Below are 25,533 nucleotides of genomic sequence, written 5' to 3'. Positions count from 1 at the left end.
CGCGCCGGACAAATACCTGAGCTATAAGTGTACGACCTGCCACAACAATTATGCCAGTCTACCTAGATATTGCCGACACTCAGACAAACAAAAAACCAACAGGATGTCTATAGGCAATCAAGTACACCAAGATGCATCCCCGGGTTCAACATCACCTCTTTCTGAGGAGAAAGTCCTCCCGACAGCTGAAACAGACGAAGTCGAATACGCTACCGGACTCAAACTATTCCTCATCATGCTCACAATCCTCATGAGCACCAGTCTCGCTGCCATCGAAATAGGCATCATCGCCACCGCAATTCCTGGTATCACCGACACGTTCCATCGTCTAAACGACGTCGGATGGTACGGAAGTGTTACCTTTATCATGGCCAGCGCCGCACCCATGTGGGGCAAGGTATACAAGTATCTTGATATCAAGTACGCTTACCTCGCCTCCATCGCCTGCTACCTGGTAGCGAGCATAGTAGGCGGTACAGCCCGTAACAGCAATGCAGTGATCGTTGGTCGGGCACTCCAGGGACTTGGGGCGTGTGGTACTCTTGGTGGCTCGCTCCTTGTCATCAATTATGTGGCTTCACCCAGCAAACGTCCTGTGTTAATTGGAGTGTGGATGGGCATTTTCATGATCTCTACCATTATTGGACCTTTGATCGGAGGCGCCTTCACAAGCGGAGTGTAAGTCATCTTTCTCTACGAGCCTGGCTCATGCTGATCCATGCAGTTCCTGGCGCTGGTGTTTTTATATAAATCTACCACTCGGTGGACCTATCATCGCTCTGGTATTACTCTTTCTGAAGATGCCCGAGCATATCAGACCAGCTCCTGCGACGTGGATGGAGATACTTGCGCAGCTCGATATACCAGGTTTCGCAACCTTTCTCGCCTCTCTAGTCTGCCTGACCTTGGCTCTTCAGTGGGGCGGACAGACAAAGCCTTGGAATGATGGCTCCGTGATTGCTACTTTCGCAGTGTGGATCGTCCTCAGCATCGCTTTCTTCGCCATAGAACGGGCGCAAGGTACAAAGGCTCTGATACCTTTCAATCTTGCTAAGCGTCGGATAATATGGTCGAATGCTCTATACTGCTTCATGTGAGTATACAAGACTGATCCTCTCTCGACCTTTTTGCTCACAACAACTAACGTCTACAGCCTAAACGCTACCCTTTTCTTGATCATGTTCTACCTCCCCATATATTTTCAATCCATTCACGGGCAGTCTGCTATCATCAGTGGAGTTAATAACCTTCCGTTCCTAGCATTCTTTGCACTGGGCGCGATGACTAGCGGTGTCGTGGTTGGAAAGACACGTCTTCTCCAGCCTTACCAATTGCTGAGTGCAGTGTTGATGACTGTTGGCTCAGCACTGTTCTACACTCTGGAAGTTGGATCTTCCAAGGCACGATATATTGGACCTCAGATCATCTTCGGATTTGGACTTGGACTTGGCAGTCAAGTGCCAGTGACTGCAGTGCAAGCGTTCTCCGCACATGAGGATATCCCGAGCGCGACTGGCATTATGATCAGTAAGCTTGCACCTGCAATACACTATGTTACATGCTTACTTCGACCTAGTGTGTCAAGCCGTCGGCGGTGCATATTTCCTAGATGCAGCACAATCCATGTTCGCCAATCGTTTGCTGCATACACTCAAAACCGCCTCCCCCGGTATCGATGCTTCTCTAGTCCTTAGTACTGGCGCTTCCGATATCAGGCGCAGCTTCGCGGGCGATGATCTCATATCTGTGATCAACGCTTACATGGTCGGCATCCACGCTGTCTTTATCTTTGCTATAGCCAGCTCCGCCCTGGCTGTTCTTTTGGCACTCCTCATCCCTTTCAAAAAGCTTCCGATACACGTTGCAGATCAGAAAGATACGGCAACTGCTTCATAGATGGGTGAGTGGACGGAATGAAACTTATGGTTGGACAAACTCAAATTCAGGCAAAGCCCTAAGTACAACCTCGCTCTTGCAAATAGGATGGCCTGTGGAAATATGTAAGAGTTTTTGAGAAACAGGAGTAGATGAACATGTTCTGCTTTTGAGCTTCTCTTAGAAGCGCTACATAGTTGTGCAATTGTTGAAAAAAGTTCAAACATCAAACTCGACGACTTTCCTACACAGTTCATGTCTCAATCCTTGATCATCGAGCAAAGCGCCTTTATTTTCATAATTTGAGTGGTCTTTGGTGGTCATAACGTGCCTTGTCTCTGTCTTTTGATGTATAACAGTGTCTCGAAAGTTCATTCACTATACACACACGACGTCTTTCCGAGGACAGGAACAGTGATCGAGCACGGCAATGCAATGGCTCAATTTACAGTCGATCATCGAATGTCCCATGTACTTCTGTACGGCCTACGCACTTGCCTTGATCAACTCGTGAGTCAGCCCGGTCTCGCTTCCTTCTCCGATACGTGCGACTTAGATGCGCACCTGCATACACCCCTGCAATGTACAGCTGCGATGCACACCTTTGATACACCACTGCAATACACCCCTTTGGTACACCATAATACCACATATCGCTGTGGACTCCTGATGTTACTTTTCAACCCTGGGAAGACCAAAGGCCGTCCCTTCGCCATTAGATACCTAGCACTTTCTCCAAATTGATCTAATTATCGTGCCAAAGGAAAACCAAACATGGATACACCTCTGAAGCCAATGCTTCGCGGCAATCTAAAGCCAAATGCAGGAGTGGATTGTGGTACACGGGAAGCTGATCATCACGAAGGCAATGTTTCCAATTCAGCTTCGGAAGCACACATACGTCATACTCTTTGGCCAAGCTTTCTTCCTCGTTATGATAACCCATCTGTTCAAGTCACTCTAGTTGCCTTGGTCAGTTTCCTGTGCCCTGGGATGTGGAACGCCTTGAATGGACTAGGCGGAGGTGGACTCGTAGACGCCAAACCAGCAAACAACGCAAACGTGGCACTCTACAGCACATTCGCCGTAGTTGGCTTCTTTGCAGGCATTGTTACCAACAAGCTTGGTGTCAGGGCCACACTCAGTCTCGGTGGATTCGGGTACACTCTCTACTCTTCAAGTTTGCTTTGCTACAAACACACGGAAAATGCCGGGTTCCTGATATTCGCTGGACTCCAGCTGGGACTGTGTGCAGGCCTATTCTGGACCGCACAGGGAATGGTGATGCTTTCCTACCCTACCGAAGAGACTAAGGGAAAGTATATCGCTTGGTCGTGGATGATATACAACATGGGGGCTGTTATAGGCAGTGCAGTGAGTGCAACCCACTTACGCTCATCCACTATCTCTTAGCTGACCTTTTCGATTATGAAAAAAGATTGCGCTTGTACAGAATATGCATTCTGACGATAACGATGTTGGAGATGCCACTTTCTACGTAATGATATCTCTATCGCTTCTCGGGACTATTCTCTCTCTACTACTTTGCGAGGCCAAAGCCGTGAAAAGATCTGACGGCTCGCCCGTATCACTTCCCCAATCCCCGACCTGGAAAAGCGAGGTGCGAGGCCTCACCGACACTCTCAAGCACGACACTTACATCCTGCTATTATTCCCAATGTTCTTCGCATCCAACTTCTTCTACCCCTACCAGTTTAACACATTCAATCTTGCAACATTCAATATCCGCACAAGGTCATTGAATAATACCTTGTACTGGCTCGCTGAAATTGGAGGCTCTTATCTCGCAGGGTATGCACTGGACTCCTCTCGTCTACGGCGCTCTTCGCGGGCGCGAATTGCTACAGGCGTACTGTTCGTCCTGATATTTACAGTATGGACCGGCGCATTCGTATGGCAACGGAATAGACCACACACTATAGCTGGCGCCATCAAAAAGGATTTCACCGATTCCGATTACGCCGGCCCTATGCTCCTTTATCTCGCGTTCGGGTTGTTCGCAGCGGTCTGGCAAACATGCCTCTACTGGTGAGTTACTCAGCGCACTGCGTCATGTTTGAGTGATCGCTAATGACATCTCAAGGTTTCTGGGTGCACTGACAAACGACAACCGAAAGCTCGCCAACTTTGCTGGCTTCTACAAAGGCGTGCAATCGGCAGGTGGCGCTGTTAGTTTCCGGATCAATACGCTGGCGGTATCCTCGGTCAACGAGTTGGTGGTATGCTGGGTCTTGCTTGCTGGGTCTTTACTGATCGCGGCATCGACCATTATCAGAAAGGTTCATGACAGAGTCGAGTAGAGTCAGACGAATTGGAATTCTGTTAGAATTCTTCAGCTATGCCTTATGACTCAGACGAGTTTGCGTGGACATAGAATGCTTGGTTACAGTTTTTGATTGTCCAGTACCCTCACGAAAGCCCAGTCATAAAGAGACTTGTCCGGAATTTGGGTGCAAATAGTCATTAATGCAGCTCATGATATACAATGTTGAATGAAAAAAAAGGGGACAGAAGGATCCGATTCGAATCCCATACGTCTTCGAGACTGTGCCTTTCGTGGCCTTGGGGCTCACGAAAAGTCATGTGTCGTCTTCCAAAAACTTTCGGTTTGGGACAGCGGGAGAGCCCGGCATATAAATGCACCATCGATAATTTCGGAAGAGAAGAACAGAAGGACATACAAATCTTCCACTCAATCTTTGAAGAAATCCCGCTATGGTTGTGACTGTTGTAGAGAGAATAAGGCGGAGGCAGTGAGGCTTGTTTCATACATAAGGCAGCAGGAAATTACGGTTCATGCGGGTGTCCTTCTTAATTTTTGATCAAATAAAGCGCTCAGGAAGAGAGACATGGTCAGGGAAGATGTGTATTTTGAAGTACCCTCAGGGCGGGACAAGAGATCATGACGGTCGGCGTCAGGCCTTTTTTACTCCGTGCGCTGGGGAAAATCAACATCGCGTCTTTCTGATGTACTTTTCAGCCACACCGAGAGAGAATGTCTGTCTGATAAGGAATGGGGAGGAGAGAAGAGGGTGATTTATATTTGAGGTCCAGAAGCAGAGGAAAAGGCCATGTAGAACCTCTCGATTCCCTAGGAGGATCGAAGGAAGAGAGACATGAGGTAGAACAAGTTTGGTTTTAGGATGTCCCAACGTGGTAGAGGAGATCATGCGTCTGTTGCAAGTGAACTTTTGGCGCACCGGAAAACAGTAACATGATCGAATGCGTTGCGTATCTTAATCGCACTGTGCAAAGATGTCTGTCTGGCGAGGAAGACTGCGGAAGAGAGGAGGTGGGTGGTTTATATACACGACTCGATCGCTGAACATGGACATTATCTCGTTCTGTGTCTTTCGGAAGTCGGACGAACTCAGACACTAAGAGTTGTCAACAAAGATTTAATACATTGCACAGGAAGATTGTGCTAAGAGCGCATGCGAGACCGATAGAATTTGTTTTCGAGAAGCAGAGACCAGGCACGAAGAAGTCCTTGTGTTCTTTTGAGAAATATTTGGCACAGACCGCAGACATATTTTTTTCGCTGATTCCCAATTACCAGCGCGAACGAGGGACATACTCAATATCAATGAAAATTTTAGAAAACATTCATCTCTTCTGCGCGGTATTTTTTCTATGAGAGCACACCATGCAGAGCCACATCTAAAGGGCCACTTGGACTTTGGCAGAAGAGAGGGAGAAGAACATCGCTCAAAAGTAGCTGCATTCTAATCAACCGGAAAGACTGGACATATCCTTGTAACTCTCATTTTTGAGTATCGAATCGGAGTGCGGTGGCAAGGAGAAAAAAACCACATTCATCACACGATCCGCTGTTTTATGTAGCAGACGAGAACCGAACCAAGTCCAGGGCCGGCTTTCTCAATCTTTTTTTTCGGTTTCGGTAAATAGAGATTTGCCAGTGCAGTCCACACATGTCCAGTTCTCATTCTCAATTTTCGACATCGCAGAGAACATTTGCAATCAGCCACTTCACTTCACTTCGCTTCTTTTTTCATAGATTGGAAGAAGAGCAGAAGAGACATGCGCGCTTTGCTTCAGTCTTTCGAAATTGGGCGAAAGGAGACGTGGGGCAGCTGGCCCATCGTCAGAGGCGAAGAGAGGAAAAAAAGACGTACGAGAAGAATACCAAAGTTTTTGGTGAGTGCGGAGGCAGAAGCGGGCAACATGGTGACAACGTTTCGCGTTTTGGAGAAGAAGCAGGGGCAGGACATTTCTGAGTTCTGGGAACCCATTTGGAGGAAGGGACGTATAGTGGGTAGAGAGTCAGAGCGCAACATGATGGTGATCGCCAGCGTTTTGGGAGAAGAGGCAAAGACAGGACATGATAACATCTTTGAGAATTTTTTTTTGGTAAAAGGCACAAAATATGCAGGTTGATGAGGAGAAGAGCAGCGGAGGGGCGAAGGGGGTTTATATACAACTCATTCGAGTGAACACAGATGGGATGATCGAACTTCACCAACACAATACCACGCCATGTAAGACCCAAAACCCAAAATAAAAAATGATGATAGATAGATAGATACTAATACCGCTAAACGAATGCTAAATCGCTAAATCCAAGCCCAAGCCTCAAACTAACCCTTCTCCTTCCCCAAACCTACAACTTACAACCGACTCTCCCCCATGCCCACCCTCCCCTCCCACCTCTCGGGCCACACCAACCCCAAGGCCTCCCAAATATGCCCGACAAACTCAATCTTGAGCCCCAACTTGACTTCCTCGGGTAAATCCCTCGCGTCCTTGCGATTGCCCTCGGGCAGGAGTACTCTTTCCACGCCCGCGCGCATCGCGCCGATGAGTTTCTCCTTGATGCCGCCGACGGGCAGGACGCGGCCGCGCAGACTGACTTCGCCCGTCATGGCGAGGGTAGGTGGGACGGGGGAGTTTGAGAATAAGCTGATGAGGCCGATGGTGTGTGCGAGGCCGGCGGAGGGGCCGTCCTTGGGGATGGCGCCCGAGGGGCAGTGCACGTGGATACTGCGGGATTTCATGATATCCTCTGTTCGATTCGTGCTGAGGCCGAGTTCAAAGGCGTGCGCTTTGACCCATGTGAGGGCTACTTCGACGCTTTCTTTGAGCACGTCGCCCAGTTTGCCGGTCAGTTGCACGCGCCCGGAGCCGGGCATGTCGGCGATTTCGATGAAAAGGATGCTGCCTTGGCCGCCGGAGGAGTAGGCGACGAGGCCGGTTATGACGCCGGGGCGGGACGAGGCTTCGGTCAATTCCTCTGCAAACTTCTCGATGCCGAGCGTGGAATCGAGGTCTTCGAGGGTGACGGTGGGGGTGTATGCGGCCAGGGTGTTTGTGTCTTTGCATGTGGCATATTCGACGGCTTTGGAGCGGCACACGGAGCCGATCTCGCGCTCGAGATTTCTCACACCTGACTCACGCGTGTAGGCGGTGATGATCTTGTCGAGAACGTCGGTTGGAATCTCTAGGTTGTTTGGACTCATGCCGTTGGTGGTGATTTGCTTGGGGATTAAGTGGCGCGATGCGATGTGGCGCTTCTCGAGCGTGGTGTAGCCGGAGAGATTGATGGTTTCCATGCGGTCGAGGAGGGGAGCGGGGATCGTCTCGAGGCTGTTGGCGGTGGCGATGAAGAGGACCTTGGACAGGTCGATGGGGATGTTGACGTAGTGATCTGTGAAGGTGTGGTTCTGCTCTGGGTCGAGGACTTCAAGCATGGCCGCAGAGGGGTCGCCGTTGTAGTTGGACGTGCCCAGCTTGTCAATCTCGTCCAGGAGGAAGACCGGGTTCGAGACGCCGACCTTCTTCAAGCCGTTGACGATGAGACCGGGCATGGCGGCCACATATGTACGGCGGTGACCACGGATCTCAGCTTCATCACGAACACCACCAAGAGAGATACGGTGGAACTTGCGGCCAAGCGCTGTAGCAACTGACTTGGCGAGGGACGTCTTTCCGGTTCCTGGAGGACCAGCAAGTAGCAGGATGGGCGACTTGTCCACCATGCGCTTCTTCTCCAGCAGCCGTAGCTCCTCTTCTGAGGGCTCTTTCGAAACCTTCTCCTCCTCCTGCTGCTCCTTGGCCTCTTCCTCTGCGTCCGATGTTTCAGTCAGCGCGCGGATCTGGTCGTCAATGCTCCTGTTCGCCTGCTCCTTGAGCTTCAACACCGCCAAGTACTCCAACAGCCTCTTCTTGATCTTCTCCAGCCCGTAGTGGTCGTCGTCGAGCTGCTTCTTCGCCTTGACCAGCGTGCCGGCGTCGAGTTGGTCGACCGTCATCTTGGTCCAGGGGATCTCCGCCAGATTCTCGAGGTAGTTTCTGCAGACCTGGTACTCTGCCTGTGCTGGGTTCATCTTCTGCAGACGGCCCAATTCTCGTTGCGCAACCTTCTCTGCATCAGGCGACAGCTTCGCATCCTCCAACCGCTTCTTTAGCTCGTCAATCTCATTCGCTTCCTCCTCGCCGCCCTGCTGCTGTCCTCCACCCGGGAAGCCCGCCGGAAAGCCACCCGGCAGACCACTGTTCCCCGCCTTGCCCTGCCGTACCAGCGCGGCCTGTTGTAGTCTCCGCAGCTGATCGATATCAAAGCTTCCACTCGGCACCTGCGTCGTCGTAACCGTGATCCTCGTGCTGCCCTGAATGCTGCTAATCTGGCGCTGCAAGATCTCAATGACCCTCTCGACCCGATCCTTCGCATCCACCGCCGCCAGCACGCGCAGCTTCTCCTCGTGCGTGCAATCCACCACATTGGCCATGAAGTCCGCCAGCGACCCGGCCTCTGACAAGTCCTTGCGCGTGATGTACAACTCCAGGCGTCTCGCGACAATCGGCGAGAGCGTGACCGTCGGCGTGCGCGGCAGAATGGCCGACAACCGGACCAGCGCCAGGAGTTCTCGCGACAGCTGCTTGAGGAGGTTGAACTGCTCCAGCAGCTCCGTGCTCGCAATGTCGACGTGTTCATCGACCATTGCCAGCTCGCCTTCGAAATACGGCCGCTCCTGCACGACGTCGACGACCTGGACTCGCTCGAGGCCCTCGACGACAAGACTCAGGTCGCCCTGTCGCCGGCCCTGCACGCCGCTGACCTTGGCCACGCAGGCGTAGCCAAAGACGTCCTTCTTGCCCGCCTGCATGGGGTCGCTCTCGTACACCGTCTTGCCCATGCTGGCGCCATCTTCAATCAGCAGCCGGCCGTCCTTGGGGCTGATTGTGTTTGAGTTGAGCGGCACGCACGCGACGGTGATGGAGGCATCGGGCTTGGCGGTCGGGCTGATGCTGTAGATTTTGGCGAGGATGGCGGCGACGTCGGAGCGGTTGGTGATGGGGATCTTGAGCGTGGTGCCGGGGAGCACGGCGAGCGGTGGCGCGAGCGGGATGAGCGGGAGCACTTTGGTGCTGGAGTGGGTTTTGGAGCTGCTTTTGCCCATGGTGGATGGGTGGGGGATGGAATTAGGGAGAGGAAAAGGCGTAGGAGAGGTGTCGAGGGGGTGCTCGCGTGGGAGCTTGAGGTGATGCAATGCGATGCGGATCCGGGGGTGCGGGTAAGCTTGGGAGTGAGCCTCCGACTGAAGCTGGACGGTCACTAAATCTTTGTGTACATGTCAATCTCAATTCAAAGGCCAAGTAACAGTTTGCATAGTCACCAAGGCCAGGTCATCAAACACGTCAACATATATCGTATCCCATCCCCCTTGCCTCCGCGCTTCCAGAAGATGCTCTGTCGCGAGGTCGGCACCACCTCACGGGCCACAGCCGAAAGGCCGAGGCTATCGCCTGTCATCGTCATGCACGCCCATCTGATAAGACCGAGTTGCCTCCGCACTTCACGTGCTTGTGCTTGCGCTTCCCAAACTGAGAGTGTCTGGAGCGCATTTGTGGATATTGGTAGTTTGCTGATGAGTTATGTGTCTTCATCAGCCATCACGGCAATTCCAACCCAAAAGGGACAAATGTTACGAAAGCGCCGAAGGCACCCTTGTCATGCTTGTAACACCCTCATGTAATGCACATGCAGCAGCGTCAGCCGATATATCGGGTCATCCATTTGTCGAATCCCATCTCACGCGTATGAGCCACCAAGAACTTCCGCAACTTTTCGAATATAGACTATGAATACGTATATGCTTTTGTGCCCAACCTCAATTCGAACGCCAGTGCCAATTTACGACAGACAACAGCTACCTGGTGCTCCTCATCGATGGGTGCCTCCAGTGCAACACAACGTTCCGCATGCATGCGATATGAACAAAGACAAATATCTCCCCGCCCAAGAGCAACAATAGGCGATGTGGTCGGACTCATTTCGCAAATGGCTTATTCCACACGCCTGGTATTCTCCCAGAAACCTTCCAAAAGGGGATGTCAATAGCGTCGAGACAAAGACATCTACCAGGACAAGGTATCGAATCCACCCTAGCGAGATGTGGGCGTGTTTCTACCGCGGCTTGCGGACATGCTGTACGGCGCCTAGTGGTACTATTGTCAGACGCGCGGCTACTACGCTGTGGTAACAGGATGTGAACGTACTAGGATCTTTTTCGCGTTGCAGATACGCCATGCTAGGTTTCTTGCGTTGCCATCGGCTTGGACGACTTCGGGCGCGAACTCGATGCCAAACCTATTGACATTAGCCTATGGGTACTTTGTTGAAGACTTGTGGTAAAGCACTCACATCTGATGGACCGCGAACACAACGCGCTTGGCGAACTTGCCATCTCGCTCCACGAGGCTTCCAAAGCTCTCCTCTGGCGTTGAAGGCGCAATCTCTGGATCGCGATCAAAGCAGTTCTGGATGACAGGTAGGAGAGCTTGCTCGACTGCGCGGTGGACAGTTCCATTGGCGTCCACCTCCACATCGTCTTCGTCGAACCTTGCGATGCGGATCTCGAAGGCCTGAGACAATGCCATGACGTGATGTTTGCCGCCGTGGTGGTACCTAAACTCGAATACGCCCGTAGTCCACCACACTTTACGGGGTATTGTCAGCAAGTTTTCATGTGCAAGTCAGGCAGGCAATACGTACATTTGTCCCCACGAAACTCTACCTCACCAGTGTAGCAGTCGCCACCCTCATCTTCATCAGAATTAACACTCACAAGCCGGTCAGAGACCAAGATACCGTCCTCGGCGCGAGTAGAATCATAGACACCTTTGTTGGTAGCGACCCATCTCCCGTTGGAGCTGATGCGTGTGACTTCACGAGACTGGTTGTCCGTGACCATGTACAGACCAATCCAATCCTTCTTGTGATGGTTAACAGGCGCTTGCCAGCGCACACGGATCGGCGCGCCGTACTCAAAGGTGAGCGTCTTGAACTCGCTTGTGCGAGTTGCTGGGGTTCTCGCTAGCTCTCCCTCGCGGCCACCGTGCTTCTGAATCTCTACAGTGGGCGCAGATGGCGTGCCTTCGATCTCAAGCTTATACTGCTTAGGATCCAAGCCCGCAAGGTCCTGAGGAACACGAGTAATGGAAATACGCGCTGGGTATGTCTTGAACAATGCGGTGGTGTCTTTGACGATTGTCTCGTACCCAGCAGCGAGCTTTGGTCTCGCATGCTCTAGGAGATCTTCGATGAACTCAACCGTAGAGTTGACATAGTCGTCCGCTGCTGATTGCCAGTTGCGCACCGGACTTGGCATAGCTTGACGGAGAGTCTTGCTGACACCACTTTCAGCCCGAAGCTTGCGGCCGTACAGTCTACAAGTACCGCGTTAGCAGAAGTTGCCTGATTGCTGTAACATCTCATGCACAGGAGCTAACCACGCTACCCCTGAAATAGATCGCAACGCTGTACAGGTCGTGGAGACTGGTGACCCGGAAATCCTTGTATAGAAATGCTAGTACGTACCGTTGCATGTGAGGCCTTTCAACAAATTGCAGGAAAGCCAGATTGAGAATATGAGCGGTCGCAGCAAGGTAGAAGATCGGCGGATTCCACGTAATCAGTGCAAGGCCCCATACGCCGGCCAGACCCAGCACGCGCTCCGGGTTGTTCAGGAAACGATAGATACCCGAGTAGGTAAGATTGCTTGATGGCGGATCGAAGACTAGAGATAGCAGTACGATTAGCATCTAGCACTTGAGAGAGAGTCCTAGATGGCCTCCACCAGGCGCCTTAAGTCATAATGTCCGAGCCACTCAGCCAGCACGTACGGAAGCCTGTAAATCTGCACCAACCTTAAAAACACACAAGTGTGCATCAGTACATTCGTGAAAATGAGCAGGCTTCCTGATGGTGTTCTTATTCGGACGTGACTCAGGAACGAAGTCACACTTGACGGCGCCTGGTGGCTCAGAGACAGGGGCAGGAATGGCAGGAACTTACAAAAATCACCACAGAACCATCCAAATTCGCCCAGAGAGTCGTAGATGCTTGTGGACGTCCAAAGTTGTAGTAAGAGCAGTCCCGCGCCAAGAACATGCCTCAAAAGAGTCAAGCCAAGGAACCAGTCTGACGGCAGCTCGTACATCTTCCAGACCGCCGCTCCGAACGAAGCATGGCACATGGTCATACTGAGGTGATAGAGTGACTTCCACTGTCGCCATGCTTCTTCTTTGGTATCTCCATGCTTGATGAAGTGCCTCGTCCAGTTCTTTTTCTTGGATTGTCGGTCGAGGATATAGCCAAGACCTAGAGCGTACCAGAGCCGCCATACAAATGCGTGAACGAAGAGAAATAAACGCACCGCGATGGTATTTGGGGTCACGGTCGCGAGGCAGAACATGTAGAAGCAAAGTAACACTACCGTAACGTCAATCGAGCGGTGGAAGTCGGTATTCTGGAGGCCGACGATGTGATGCATTGGGGCAGGTTGTCTGACGGAATCGTAAATGACGCCCGTGTCAGTGTAGGTCGCATCGGAATGGGCTGTCGCTGGGCGGTCTTCAGGGTTGAACTTCTCGGAGTTTTGGCGCATTCGGCGTGGCGGTGGTGGGTTGTAGATCTTCTGAATATGAGGTTCTTCCACGAGAGTCAAAAAGGCAAATTGAGCGGCGTGGGCGACGATTGATATGAATAACACGTGGTAGCTTGCCATCATCAAGGCTATGCCATCTAGCAGCTGTCAGCATGCTGAAGTTATCCAGGAGTGATTGTGGGCAACGAACAGTAACCTGCGTATCCCACAGAATACATCGGATGTCTGCAATGTCAGTGACATCCTCTTAACTTATGCGTTGGAGCTTGACTCACGGTGCCATTTCGAACACACCGTCGAACGTTAGATTCTGGTCAATAAGGTAGAAAAAATCTCCCCTATATGCAGTATCAGCACGTCCGTCCTCAATAAACTCACCCGCTTCATACCCGGAAATCTTACCAATACCAAGCAAAGTCCTTGACCACGCGATGCGCATCGAGCTTGACGAATACATTGAAGATGAAAAGTACTATACCTGTCGTCCACCGCAATCCGAAGAGTAGCCAACTCTCCGGCGGACGGTTAAAGCAAGCGATGGCGAAGAGGCAGTACGACACAAAGTCACACATCAGGATCAAGTCTACTACACGCCTGAAGACCAGCCACGTATTGTACTCGAGCGGCGCTTCCTCGAACTTGTAGTCCTTTGGAATCTTGGTCTCCATCTCGCGCTTAATTAGCTTGTATATGGTAGGATGTGGGTTGTTGCCCGTCTCGGGATTCTCAAATATATGCGAGTTCTTCGCCCAGAGGACGAGGCGATTGTGCTTGGACTGGCCTTCGAGAAGCCAGCCAATGCCTGCATTGTATGCAGCTCGCCAGAAGAGGAAGATGGCGGCGAAAACGGGCTTGCGGGCGCTTGTTGGGCAGATGTAGAGTGTGAATATCAGGCTGGCGAGCACAGCAAGAATGGCAAGGTCGGAAAGGTTCTTTGGTTGCGAGGGCGAGAGGAGCTGGGAGACCATATCATGAGTCTGTGGCACAATGAATACTAATCACGCAGTGTTAGTGTCACAGTATTTCATGTCAAACATATAGAGCGGTGCGTTGCTTCGATTGGTCTGGCTGGGATGCCGGCTTACCTGTGCCGTCGGGAGTACGACCGAACGTCTTGCGTTTCTCTTCATGCTTGTTATCTTCTTCTTCTTGGTTTAGCTCGAGCACCTTTTTTTTCGCATCTTCAGAGTTGTAGAGATGTAGTGGCTTTGCAGACGGTCGTTCGCGCATCTGGCTACCGTCGGCCTTCGGGCCGTCATGGTTGATATCAGCCATTTTGTGGAGGAAATGGTAGTCTGTACGTTTTCACGTCGTGCAAACTGGGTGAGGGGTCGAAGCCAGATATTTGGCTAATGCTACGGCTGTGCGTGCCGGGACGCTATGCACACATTCAAGAGTTATGCACGTCGATCCAGGATAGTGTGGAGGCTGTTGAGGTGGGTTCAATAACGCGCCCGTCACGGACAAAGCACGAGGGTTTATTGAAGAGACAAGAGCGATTTGTTCTGAGCAAAGAGAATGTGCGTAGAGTGTTGAACTCCAGCAAGCGCTCGATGTTGAAAATGTAGGTGCGGTGGAGAAGTGTGTGTGTTGCTGGGCTTCTCCCGATGCCATGTGCATGCCAATGACGGAAGCCAGACCCCACCAACTGCCGGCTTGCTAGTTCGCGATGTCCCGCACTCAACCCGTCGAACCGAGCACCTCACGAATGAAACAACGCAACGACGTGGGTGGTGTGATGGCATGTGATTTTGAGTCTAAATTACAAGTCTATGTGGGCTTTTGAAGTATCGCGCTGTAACATAATTTGTGTACAATATTCGCCAGGTTTTGTGGTTGGTGAAGCAGGCGAACGCAGAGAAAGCATGCAATGGACACATGAGCCAAAATCCAACCAACGAAAAGATCCGCGGGGTACGCATGCATCTACAGTTGGGAGTGACAGCAGGGACAGTTGAAACCCGGCAGTCAGTCGTGTAGCGTGTCGCCATGTCGCCATCTTCACTACGCCGTCGGGCTCAAAAAAAATCCCTCAGAGAGGTAACACGACGTCTCGCAATATTCTGTCAAAGTGCTAGAGTGAAGTAGATCTGCATCTCTCACAAGTCTCAATTCTGGTGCGGTCCCGAGGGCTTCGTTGTGGGGTGGTGTTGTACCACGTTTGGGTTTGTTCGTCTTCGTGCCCAGACCTTGTGTGTAATGAAAGATTTTTGAATGAACTATGCACGCTCGCAACCGTCACTCGCCTTCTTTGCAAAGCGCTATCTCCTTTGGCGCACTCTAGCTGCTGGATCTTGGGTTGGTCGTCTTGTCCTGTCGCATCGATGATCGGCTCGAAGACTATTGCTTCTGGACTGAGTGACGATCGACCACCTTTGAAGCCAATGTAATCTTGGGACACGGAGACAGCAAGCGTTGGCTCATGGACTCGTAAAGATATAGACCTCATCTGAGCTGCTGAGTTATCATGATGATCCTGCTCGTCGGGTGCAACCTCCTTGAGCACAACTGCGTTGCTGCGCAACTTCTCAAACGGAGACACCGAATCATCGGCCCATCCATTCCAACTGACCTCAGTGGGTGCCGAATCATCGCAAGATTGCTGCGTCATGCTGGAAGCGCAGTCTGCCATTGTTGGGAACACACCCGTAGATTGGTTCCAGATGCCTCCCGTGAGATACATGTTCGTCTTGCAAGCCTGAAGGTTGTTCAAAAAAGCTTGTTCGTCCCGCTGGCGGTTTTGGATCTCTCTTTCCAACATACGCTTGCTCTGTTCCATCTTTTTGCGTTTTGTGCGCGTCGGTGGCGGATCCAAGTTCAGCGACCTTTCGTTTCGAGCAAGCTTTTTGCGCAGAGCCAGAAGATATGTAACGCAGGTGGCCAATCCATTCTCTAAAATGTCCTCTTCGTTCCGCAACATAGCAAGGTCGACATCCCATGGGGAATAGGGTACGAAACTGACGGGAGATTGCTGGGATACAACATCGACCTGACAAGTCTGATGCGAAAAAGGAGAGCATGGGTATTCCATATTAGCTGACGTTAAGGTGAGACGGTTGAGAGTACAGCACCGCAGATCAACCCATACATACGCAGCACTAGCAGTATTAAGCGTAAATACAAGCTCACCAGAGATGCATCGCGTGGATGGAGCGTAGCCGAGCCAAGATCCTTTGAAAGACGCGTTGATAGCGAATGAAAGCGTCCAGTCGACTGGTGTCCAGCCTAATTATGAGATCTTCTTTCAGATAAGGTCCAGTGCTCAACGCCTCCTCCGCGGGGTAGTCGACAATACCTGCCCGGGATCTAGAGGCATTGATGGTCATTCAGCTTGGGGCTCGCAGGAGCCCACCGAAAGGAGATACACCCTCTGACGACCAAAAGTAAGTCGTAATGCTAGCAGCACTTGGATGTTATCGCTTGCCTTGGTGTCATCCAATGAGTAAATGGGGTTGCGATCAAAGGATGGTATCACAACTTGCTCTGAACGCGATGTGTTCTTTCAACGTTTCTCTTGGCGCTCAAGACTTACTCAAGTACTTGCCTAGGCATCAAGACGCCCCGGCACCTCGGCTTCTACCAAGTGATGGTTCTCAGGGCGTAAAATTGGGGTTCTGGAAGTTTCTAGTCGGATAAAGGGAGACAAAACTTGATTGAAGTACTCGGAAGAAGCGTAGTGGTGCCTGTGTTGGCTGTGAAAGAGCCGAACAACGCAGTTTTGTTCGCAGTCTGAAAGGCCGCGACGGCTACAATGAGATCCACGGGTAATTTGGCTACAGGCACGAGCCATACTCTGAGCCTGTTACAGACAAGCAACGGGGAGCGCGAGGTACAAGCCTGATTTTGATCTCGCATCGCATGGCAAAGTGAGGAATGTGTCAACTTGAGAGCGCTACATTCTGGAGACTTCTTTGTCGCAATACCGTATGGATGTTTCCTATTCCATATCCGTGTGTATGCGACCCAACGATGCGGCTGAACAGCAGTTCGCGCCTGAGATGGCAACGATTGCTCTTGGGCTCCTGGTAACGCTCAAAGGGAGGTACTGTCGCGTGTCCTTGTCTGCATTCTGCACCTACTGTAGACGTCCGACGGGGCACTGTAGCTCACTGTTTGCTATCATGGAATGCGTTCATGGTATGTAAGGTAGTCGTCCTGCAAGGGGCCCCTTGCTGATCAATCGAGGAGCCAATGTACATATGGACGTGACATTGAGCTATTTTTTATGTGACCTCGGCAGTTAAACAATCGGTGGCTATCAGATGGCAGCTACTTTCGTTGGTTCTATTTCATCAGTAGTTGACCATGTGAAAGGCTTGCAATCACGACCACGTCGCATGATGTCGGCCTGGTCTCACAGCGCTATATTGCTGGAGCATTCGTAAACCGTCAATCGTCGATCATATGCATCTTGCGCTGATGTTGTGGTGGGTGCCGATGAGGATCTGTCGTGGCGGAGGTAGCTCGGAAACACGCTAAAATGCGACGCGTTTGCGGACCCACCAACGGCATCACGCGTTTCTTCACCGTGGCCTTGAGAGCATCACCAACTCTCAACTTACCATCTTTCTCATCGGCATCGACTTGCCATCGCGATGGCCATCGTCCACATGAGATCCAGGTTCCCTCCGAGGCTGATCCGAAGCCCCGCCGTGGCCGTCATCCTATTCTCACGTGTTCCACAGGCAGACTTCCAATTTGCCCTAGGACGTGCATGAGCTTGCAGATGTGGCTAATAATTCCATTTGTCAACACGTCCGGCTCAGTTCCGCTGTGTAAGCCATGGTACATGCAGGCCGGAGCATCGCATTCTTGCACCCCGCGGGTTCGCAGCAAAGCCTTGGGTCAACGCCTGCTGTGGCTATGGCGGCTTGCAACGGCTGCACGGTGCAGAGTTTCACACTATGCTCGTGATCCACACTGGCATCTACGCCTCTCGTTGCCCTGCACCTAAGTCTCCCCTCTTTTGCAGACTAGAATGACGTCACCATTGGCCACAAATGTCAACCACTCCAACTGGAACGACTCCGCTTCCGCACCCTAGGGTCCTTGTGCTTTACGATCCGCGGGATGATTGGGTTCCTGGCATGCACGTCTTGCGACATAGTAAGCACGTTCAATGGGCCTTCCTTCTATAGGACCACCAGGTACCTTGGATTGTGTATGCAGTGAGACGTACTCCGCCTCGAGCTAACATGTGGTACCTGGTCCCACTTACGGCAAAATCTACACTAAACGTCTAGACATGTACCGGCGAACTAATGGCGTTACTCCACACATAAGCGGCTAAGTAGTATGACATTATTACGTATGGTGCTTGCCATCCTATAAGTATCGTGCAGCCCTGGGCCACCCGAAAACGACTGGTAAAGCGGCTCTTTCAGGAGCTAACCATATCAACCGCACCCGATTCGACGAAGTAAACAATCATGACGACGGGAACCAAAATTATCGACATTCGTGTCGACACTGCCCTATCCGATATCGTGGCTGACATCAAGACGGGTCTCCGGCCTCAGGATGGTGGCGAGAAGAAGCTCCCTACTCTACTGCTCTACTCCGAGACCGGATTGAAGTTGTTTGAGAAGATAACGTATCTTGAGGAGGTCCGCCAACGATGACCCAGCCTGATTGCTTAATCTGATTGCCCTGTAGTACTATCTGACAAACTCCGAAATCGAGGTTCTGGAGAATTATGCGGAACAAATTGCTCATCGCATACAACCGGGCTCGATTCTGGTTGAACTTGGGAGCGGGTAGGGTCCTGCCTACTAGCTTCACTAAAGATCGGAACAAGCCATGTGCTTCGTGTGTACTGATGCTCGTTTAGCAATTTGCGCAAAGTCAATATTCTACTGCAGGCGATCGATCGTCTTGGCAAAGATGTTGAGTACTATGCTGTCGATTTGTCTCTGCCCGAACTCGAGAGGACATTTGGTCAAATCCCAACAGGTAAGCCCATCCATCTTCTGTGGCACGGTATTATGGTGTGCTGCACTAGGGGTGACTTCGTGTCAAGACATAACTAGGCCTGAAGATTGGGTCGCTTAATGGCCGATAAGTGGTTGGACCTGTATCGGCCACTTTCTCCGCTCTATCGTGTCGGACCTTTGACCAATCACTCATCAGCCTTGACCTTACTATGACTCGTAAACACCTTTATGCTGGCGGAAGTACGCTGATAAGGTTGCAGATGGCTACAAGCACGTAAGGTGTTTCGGTTTACACGGCACCTACGACAATGCTCTTGATTGGCTCAAGTCATCCGATATTAAAGATAAACCTAAGACGATCCTGTGGCTCGGGTCGAGTCTAGGCAACTTCAAACGCCACGAAGTGCCTCCATTCCTAACCGGTTTCGGGAACGCTATGCAGGCCGGTGATACAATGCTGATCGGCATCGACTCATGCAAGGACGCAGATCGTGTATATCACGCTTACAACGACCGCGAGAACGTCACTCACGACTTCATCCTCAACGGCCTCAGACACGCCAACGAAATCATGAACGAGACAGTCTTCAACATGGACGACTGGGAGGCTATTGGTGAATACGACAAGAAGGAAGGAAGGCACCATGCCTTTGTCTCGCCACGCAAGGACGTCGTGGTTGACGGGGTGCACATTCCACGTGGCGAGAGGATACGCATCGAAGAAAGCTACAAATACTCGCGCGACGAGATACTTCAGCTTTGGGAGGATGCTAGACTTGCTGCTAACACAGTCTGGTCCACCGCCAGAGGTGACTACGGTGAGCTGCTATCTTAACCTAGATTGTGCTTCTGCTAACGGCTTCCAGGCCTCCACTTCGTATCTAAGCCTGTCGTCTTCTTCCCCACGAAACCTGAAGAATATGCTGCAAAGCCTGTCCCGTCTCTTGCAGAGTGGAAAGAGTTGTGGGCTACTTGGGATGCCGTCACGAAGCAGATGATTCCTGAAGATGAGCTGCTCAACAAGCCCATCAAGTTGCGCAACGAATGCATTTTCTACCTCGGCCATATCCCAACGTTCCTTGACATCCATCTTGCTCGCGGCACAGATGGACCGCCGTCGAAGCCTGTGTGGTTCCGAGATATCTTTGAACGTGGAATCGATCCTGACGTTGAGGATCCCACAAAATGTCATGAACACTCGAAAGTTCCTGAATCATGGCCGCCATTAAACGACATTCTCAAATTCCAGCAGACAGTACGCGAAAGGGCCGAGGAGCTCTACACCTCTGGCCAGGCCGATGACAATCCTCGAGTGTCCCGAGCTTTGTGGATCGGATTCGAGCACGAAGCGATGCATCTAGAGACACTTTTGTACATGCTCGTGCAGAGCGAAAACGTGTTGCCGCCTCCTGGCGTCGTCAAACCCGACTTTGAGGCACTCGCCAAGACATCAGCAACAAATGCCGTTGAAAACCAGTGGTTTACTGTCCCTGACGCTGACATTGAGATTGGCCTCCGTGATCCACAGAAAGACGCGACCACCAAGCGCTACTTTGGCTGGGATGCTGAAAAGCCGCCACGCGCAGCACACGTAAAGTCTTTCAGTGCAAAGGCGCGACCCATTACCAACGGAGAGTTTGCGAAATACCTTGTTGAGACCGGGAAGTCAGCACTTCCCGCATCGTGGAGTGAGCACCCCTACTCCAACGACAAGGTCGCGAGCAATGGTAAGAGAGACAGCGTTCTCAACGGGCACAACAACAGAGCGAATGGCACCAATGGCACCAACGGCACCAACGGCACCTCCCCGAAGCTTATCGACGGCAAGTATGTACGTACTGTATACGGCACGGTGCCTCTTCGGTATGCTCTGGACTGGCCTGTCATGGCGTCGTACGACGAGCTGGCCGGCTGCGCACAATGGATGGGCGGCCGCATCCCTACTATGGAAGAAGCGCGCAGCATTTACAGTTACGTTGATTCGTTGAATGCTCCAGAAGTCGAGCAGTCGCTCGGCAACACCATCCCCGCAGTAAACGGGTATGTATCTGCAGCTCTGATCTTGGCACATGGCTGACTTTGGTAGACATCTTATCAACAACGGCGTGGATGAGTCCCCGCCATCTCAGCCTTCGTCTAATGGCGCCTCTGGCGCAGTATCTGGACTGAACCCACGCGATCTCTTCCTCAACCTTGAAGGGACTAATGTGGGCTTCAAGCACTGGCATCCAGTCTCAGTGGCCGACAAGGGCAATAAGCTCTGCGGCCAGTCTGATTTGGGTGGTGTTTGGGAGTGGACCAGTACTGTGTTGGAGAAGCATGAAGGATTTGAGCCCATGGAGCTGTACCCGGGTTACACAGGTACGTCATTCCCGTGTCAATCAAACAAGCATCTGACTCCACTCCAGCGGACTTCTTCGATGGCAAACATAACATCACGCTTGGCGGATCGTGGGCAACGCACCCTCGGCTGGCCGGACGGAAGACTTTGTGAGTGTAGTGACTTCAGGTAATCATAGCCGACGACATTAACGCCTCCACAGTGTAAACTGGTACCAACGTAATTATCCGTACGTGTGGGCCGGCGCTCGCGTCGTCAAAGACGTCTAGGGTGGCCCTTTGCGTATGCAGGGTCGTGGGGGGCGGACGTCCGTCGGTCACTCGCTCGATTTGGCACCAGTCAAACCGACAGAGCCAGTTCTCGCAGATGCACCCTCCCGCGACACTTCCTCACCGCACATTGACCCAGTCGGACGGTGAACCGATTATGAATGTATGCACTCTCTTAAGTTCTTGGACTCCACTCATTACAGAATTTGGGTTGTTGTTTTTGTTGTTGTTGTTGTTGTTATTGTGCTCCGCAGTCGCTCTTTCCCTTCTTTACGTAGCAACCTAGTCACCGCGCAAAAGAGCAGTCACCACACGCCAAACGCGTAAACACTTGCTTCCAACCCCAAAGTGCTGCCCCGGATCACTCGCGTTTCATCTCATCAATTCACGTGACGGCCGATTTGACTGCGCGGACCATTGTCTCACTCGCCCACCATATATGCTCGAGCACCTCCTGTCAACTCAATTCTCTCCCAACCCTCTCCCCTCTACTACATAAACTGCCCTCAACCACACGACAGGGCCGACCAACCGTCCATCCTTTCAATATGGTCACTGGCTTACTTTTCAAATGGGAGGACTCGCCGGGGCTCAGTAAGTCCATGTCCATGTCCGCAACCACTACGACACAATCGCTGACTGTTAGGCCATCATTGCGGCTTCTGCGAGAGACCCCTTAGTCATCCAGGAGCTCGGTCGTCCTGCTTCGGCACCCATTCTGGTATGTATCGCCAATTTCATGGACACGATGAGCAGTGTGCTGAATATAGCAAATAGAACCATGCCACAGATACCACCAGGTAAGCGCTTGTGCACAAACAATACCACTAACACGACTAACATGTTCAGGCCATGTTCATGCGCAACAAATCCCATACGTGCCATTACTGTCGGACCATCGACGAAGCTCACCGCCGGCGTCATAAGAGAATCGCCGAAGGGATCCGCGATGTATACGAGAGCTGCGGTCTAGAAGACTGGATCATCGCACCTGCGGAGCCCGAGGAGCGCGGCAGAATACGCGGTCATGATCCTGGTGAGACCGATGGCGATGACCAAGAGCGCAGTGTTTCGACGGAAGATACTGCAGTCACTTCGAAACGCGAGAAGAAAGACGCAAAAGCCCTGGCTCGAGCAGCAAGTAGAACCCGATTCATCAGCCAAGAAGAGATCAACCACGTTGACTCTGTTATCCACTCGGCAGAGGGCTTTGCAGTTGGTGACGATGGCCCGCACAACACCGAAGAGATGGACGAGATTGAACGCCATCTCAAGTACAACGCCAACGTGTACAACTCTCAGCCCGATCGCCGCGAGCTCAAGAAGTATGCCCGTCTTGCAGACGTGGATGTCGACTTTGACGCTGAGATCGAGCGTATCTTGGAGGCCTTCCGTGTCGCCGATCTTCTTAAGAGCAATACTCGGAACCGCGGCTTACAGGGCAAAGAGCTCAAGACATTCCAGACTGTTGTAGAGGATCTGAAGAAGTCTGTCGTTAACGATCTTGTGCTAGTCAAGCGGGATGCCCTTGAGACGAGAATGCGACGAGCTGGCTATCTCCGCTACACGAACAAGACCGCTCACAGCATCGTAGAGGATAGGTACAACTACAAAAACTGGAAGACGGGCGAGAAGTACTCCGCAACGACTAGCAGCTCTAGCGAAAATGTGTCTGCAGCTGATGAAATTAGCTCCACCAACAGGTATGTTTTGAATCTTGCAGATGGCCTGGCTTAGATACGTCTCGTAGACTTGTTGCTGACACATGATATAGCCTACAGTCTGAAGACTCACCTACACTACTTCCAGAAACCCCTCAGGATCTTCCCGATCGGCGGCACCTTGAACACATTCACACGCGCGTCAGTGGTGATGATGGCTTGGGCCAGAACGTCATCGAGCCGTACCATGCCCCGTTGCTATCAATGGATGCCACGCCTGCATCCAGGAAGCCAGCTGTACAGCTTAAACTGGTTGCTCCGGGTACCATGACTAGCAAGGCTACACAGAAGAAAGTGCCACAGGCAAACAACGGGGCATGGGCGACTGTCCTGAGTGGGAAGAAACCTAAGACGCCTTCGGTCAAGCCAGTTTGGGGTATGACTGCGGCAGGTCGCCCTGTCCAACCCACTTCGCGACCTGTCAATCCCTGGGGTCCTGATGCCTGTGAGATCCCCGACCTGCGTTCTTTCAGGTCCTCATCGGTACAGCTAGCAGACTCTTCCTTGGTCACGGCATCAAAAGGTCCGGAGAGCTTCGTCGTTCCCAGTGAGACGCCAGCCAATGTGTCACCAGCAGGCCATGCTATCGTATCACAGAAGAAAGCAAAAAAGTATGAGCGTGAGGCACGGCGTAAGGCAAAGAAGTTGGTTGTGGACGAGGATGCGGATGTTGCTCTTGATATTACCACTGCGGACCACGACACCATCGTCGAAGCCGATCATCCCCGAGAGCTCGATGCTAGCGCGAATCCGGGTGACTCACTCATCACCAAAGAGGTGCTGAACCCGCTACTGGAGGGCTCCTTGTTCAAGATGCCAGCTGAGGATGCGACAATCGTAGCTACGGACGAGCCCGAGCCTGAGCCTTGCGTAGCGCCACTAGTGACCACATCACCACCTCCTCCTCTTACCGTGCACAACAGCAAGCATTCACACTGGAAGAGGTTTGAGCGTCAATTCACTGTCGACCAGCTCGCAGAACCCTTCCTCTCTGGGGATTCAGGGTGCGCACACCTCAATACGTGCGTTTATGAGACCAGCGGTGAGGTCGATTGTCCGTATCACAAGCCACGTAAGTTATCGCCAGCCTTTTCCCCAGAGTCCATTCTAACATTAACGTCAGATTGCTCTTGTGTCGATCCTTTCTTTGATGAATGCTGTCTGTCGTATCCTGGCGAGGAGTTCCTCTTCTCCGGTCCCTTCAACCGCCTCCGTGCCGAGAAGCTATTGACCATGTATCAAGAAGAGGAGCACTTCACGAACCGCATCATGCTAGTGGACTATGATATTATGGATTACCTACAGTTGGACTCTGTGACGCGCATGTTCGATAAATCGCGAATTCCCAAGCGCCTAGCTTACGAGTACGAGGACTTCGCCGATGGCTACAGCCCTGGTCGGCTGATGAAGCAGGAGGAGCTCTTCGAGCGACTACGTAGTAAGAACAAGCTTCTCAAGCATAAGATCACCCAAGAGATGCTCGGCAAGGTTGCGAGGGAGAGGTTCGAGCGAAAAGATCAACCTTTCATGTGCTACTGCCACGTCATCATCCCCGAGGAGGGTCTTCCAAAGGGCGCGGTCGAGTGCGCTCATCGGGGCTGTTCGATGAAGTATTTTCACAAGGCTTGCGTCAAGAAGTTAGGTGTTGATAAGGTGAGCCGCTGGTACTGTACCGAGTGCCAGCACCGCATCCGCATTTTGGCTCACCAGACTCTGCGCAGCCTGGGCTACGACGATGTTCCGGATGAGGAGGCGGAGTTTGAGCGTACCATAGAACTCATCAAGGAGAAGACAAACTTGTCTGGAGACGCAATCGAGAAGATGAGGGGTCGCCTTAGATTAGCAGGAAGTGGTGCGCGTGCCTCTGGTATGCTCAGGGCGATGGTGGAGGGTCTTCCTTAGGCGATTTGCAAAGTTTGGTTAATTCCGCGGCTTTCTAATCTTCGAATATGTTCGTGTAGCGATGCAAAATACCATAGTTGGTTCCAAAACCTGCCTTACCTTGTTGGGAATACATCAACCACGGTTCGCTAGAAATGACATCCACGGTTGAAGAAATGCTCACGTTTCCAATGCTATTAGAATCGACCTCTCTCATCATCCATTCCACTAACCATTTTGCAAAAGTCGAAATCCTATTCAAAGCATTTTACGCACAGCACAGCCCTTTGCAAGCAAGCGAACACCTCCAGCTCCCACAATCACCTTGTCAAACCTACCACACACAAAGCTGCGGAGTCACACAGCCCATATCATCGCCCCCTGGGATTACCACATAAAACACTTCCATATACCTTCCTCGAAGCACAATGGGCAATCACGGCAGCGTCGTCCACGTGCGCGACAGCATCGAAATCATGCGGCCCATCTACGCAGAGAGCAGGCGGAGTAGGGAGGAGCGCAGACGCAGGTATCGGAGTACTCGGGGGCTGAAGAATTGGGTTTGGGGGATTTTGAGGGATGTTG

General features: G+C 51.9%; 6 protein-coding genes across 6 annotated transcripts; 3 read left to right on the top strand and 3 right to left on the bottom strand.

Moving 5' to 3' along the window:
* Window positions 1-103: 103 nt before the first annotated feature.
* Window positions 104-682, top strand: SNOG_13935 (hypothetical protein; the record flags this gene model as incomplete). Its single annotated transcript, XM_001804083.1, has 1 exon — window positions 104-682. One exon carries the CDS (start codon window positions 104-106, stop codon window positions 680-682), a length of 579 nt encoding a protein of 192 aa, XP_001804135.1.
* Window positions 683-2,649: 1,967 nt separating this feature from the next.
* On the top strand, window positions 2,650-4,196 carry SNOG_13934 (hypothetical protein; the record flags this gene model as incomplete). Its single annotated transcript, XM_001804082.1, has 3 exons — window positions 2,650-3,249; window positions 3,428-3,924; window positions 3,980-4,196. 3 exons carry the CDS (start codon window positions 2,650-2,652, stop codon window positions 4,194-4,196), a joined length of 1,314 nt encoding a protein of 437 aa, XP_001804134.1.
* A 2,328-nt stretch (window positions 4,197-6,524) lies between these two features.
* On the bottom strand, window positions 6,525-9,314 carry SNOG_13933 (hypothetical protein; the record flags this gene model as incomplete). The annotated part of the gene is made up of 1 exon (XM_001804081.1): window positions 6,525-9,314. The coding sequence occupies one exon, from the start codon at window positions 9,312-9,314 to the stop codon at window positions 6,525-6,527; it is 2,790 nt and encodes a 929-aa protein (XP_001804133.1).
* Window positions 9,315-9,970: 656 nt separating this feature from the next.
* On the bottom strand, window positions 9,971-14,354 carry SNOG_13932 (hypothetical protein). The gene is made up of 8 exons (XM_001804080.1): window positions 13,889-14,354; window positions 13,206-13,797; window positions 12,212-12,915; window positions 11,735-11,933; window positions 10,910-11,583; window positions 10,559-10,853; window positions 10,414-10,504; window positions 9,971-10,353 (listed from the first exon to the last, which is right to left on the bottom strand). The coding sequence occupies exons 1-8, from the start codon at window positions 14,076-14,078 to the stop codon at window positions 10,300-10,302; spliced, it is 2,799 nt and encodes a 932-aa protein (XP_001804132.1). The 5' UTR covers window positions 14,079-14,354; the 3' UTR covers window positions 9,971-10,299.
* Window positions 14,355-14,877: 523 nt separating this feature from the next.
* On the bottom strand, window positions 14,878-15,834 carry SNOG_13931 (hypothetical protein; the record flags this gene model as incomplete). The annotated part of the gene is made up of 1 exon (XM_001804079.1): window positions 14,878-15,834. One exon carries the CDS (start codon window positions 15,832-15,834, stop codon window positions 14,878-14,880), a length of 957 nt encoding a protein of 318 aa, XP_001804131.1.
* A 2,398-nt stretch (window positions 15,835-18,232) lies between these two features.
* SNOG_13930 (hypothetical protein) lies at window positions 18,233-24,969 on the top strand (the record flags this gene model as incomplete). The annotated part of the gene is made up of 11 exons (XM_001804078.1): window positions 18,233-18,409; window positions 18,665-18,790; window positions 18,978-19,554; window positions 19,603-20,776; window positions 20,823-21,097; window positions 21,145-21,226; window positions 21,368-21,509; window positions 21,993-22,101; window positions 22,287-22,980; window positions 23,214-24,139; window positions 24,191-24,969. The coding sequence occupies 11 exons, from the start codon at window positions 18,233-18,235 to the stop codon at window positions 24,967-24,969; spliced, it is 5,061 nt and encodes a 1,686-aa protein (XP_001804130.1).
* Between the last annotated feature and the right edge of the window lie 564 nt (window positions 24,970-25,533).

This window comes from Parastagonospora nodorum (assembly GCF_000146915.1).
Source record: "Parastagonospora nodorum SN15 chromosome Unknown scaffold_29, whole genome shotgun sequence".
Classification (NCBI taxonomy): domain Eukaryota; kingdom Fungi; phylum Ascomycota; class Dothideomycetes; order Pleosporales; family Phaeosphaeriaceae; genus Parastagonospora; species Parastagonospora nodorum.
The sequence above is the reverse complement of the archived record's forward strand: the minus strand, read 5'-3'. Positions and strand labels throughout refer to the sequence as shown.

Bases quoted from the DNA above. Each gene is read 5' to 3' on its own strand.
- SNOG_13932 (XM_001804080.1), bottom strand. From the start codon at position 14,078: ATGGCTGATATCAACCATGACGGCCCGAAGGCCGACGGTAGCCAGATG. The intron at 13,798-13,888 runs GTAAGCCGGCAT...CTGCGTGATTAG, and splicing joins TCGTACTCCCGACGGCACAG to TATTCATTGTGCCACAGACT. The intron at 11,584-11,734 runs GTACGTACTAGC...CGGTACTTGTAG, and splicing joins GAAAGGCCTCACATGCAACG to ACTGTACGGCCGCAAGCTTC.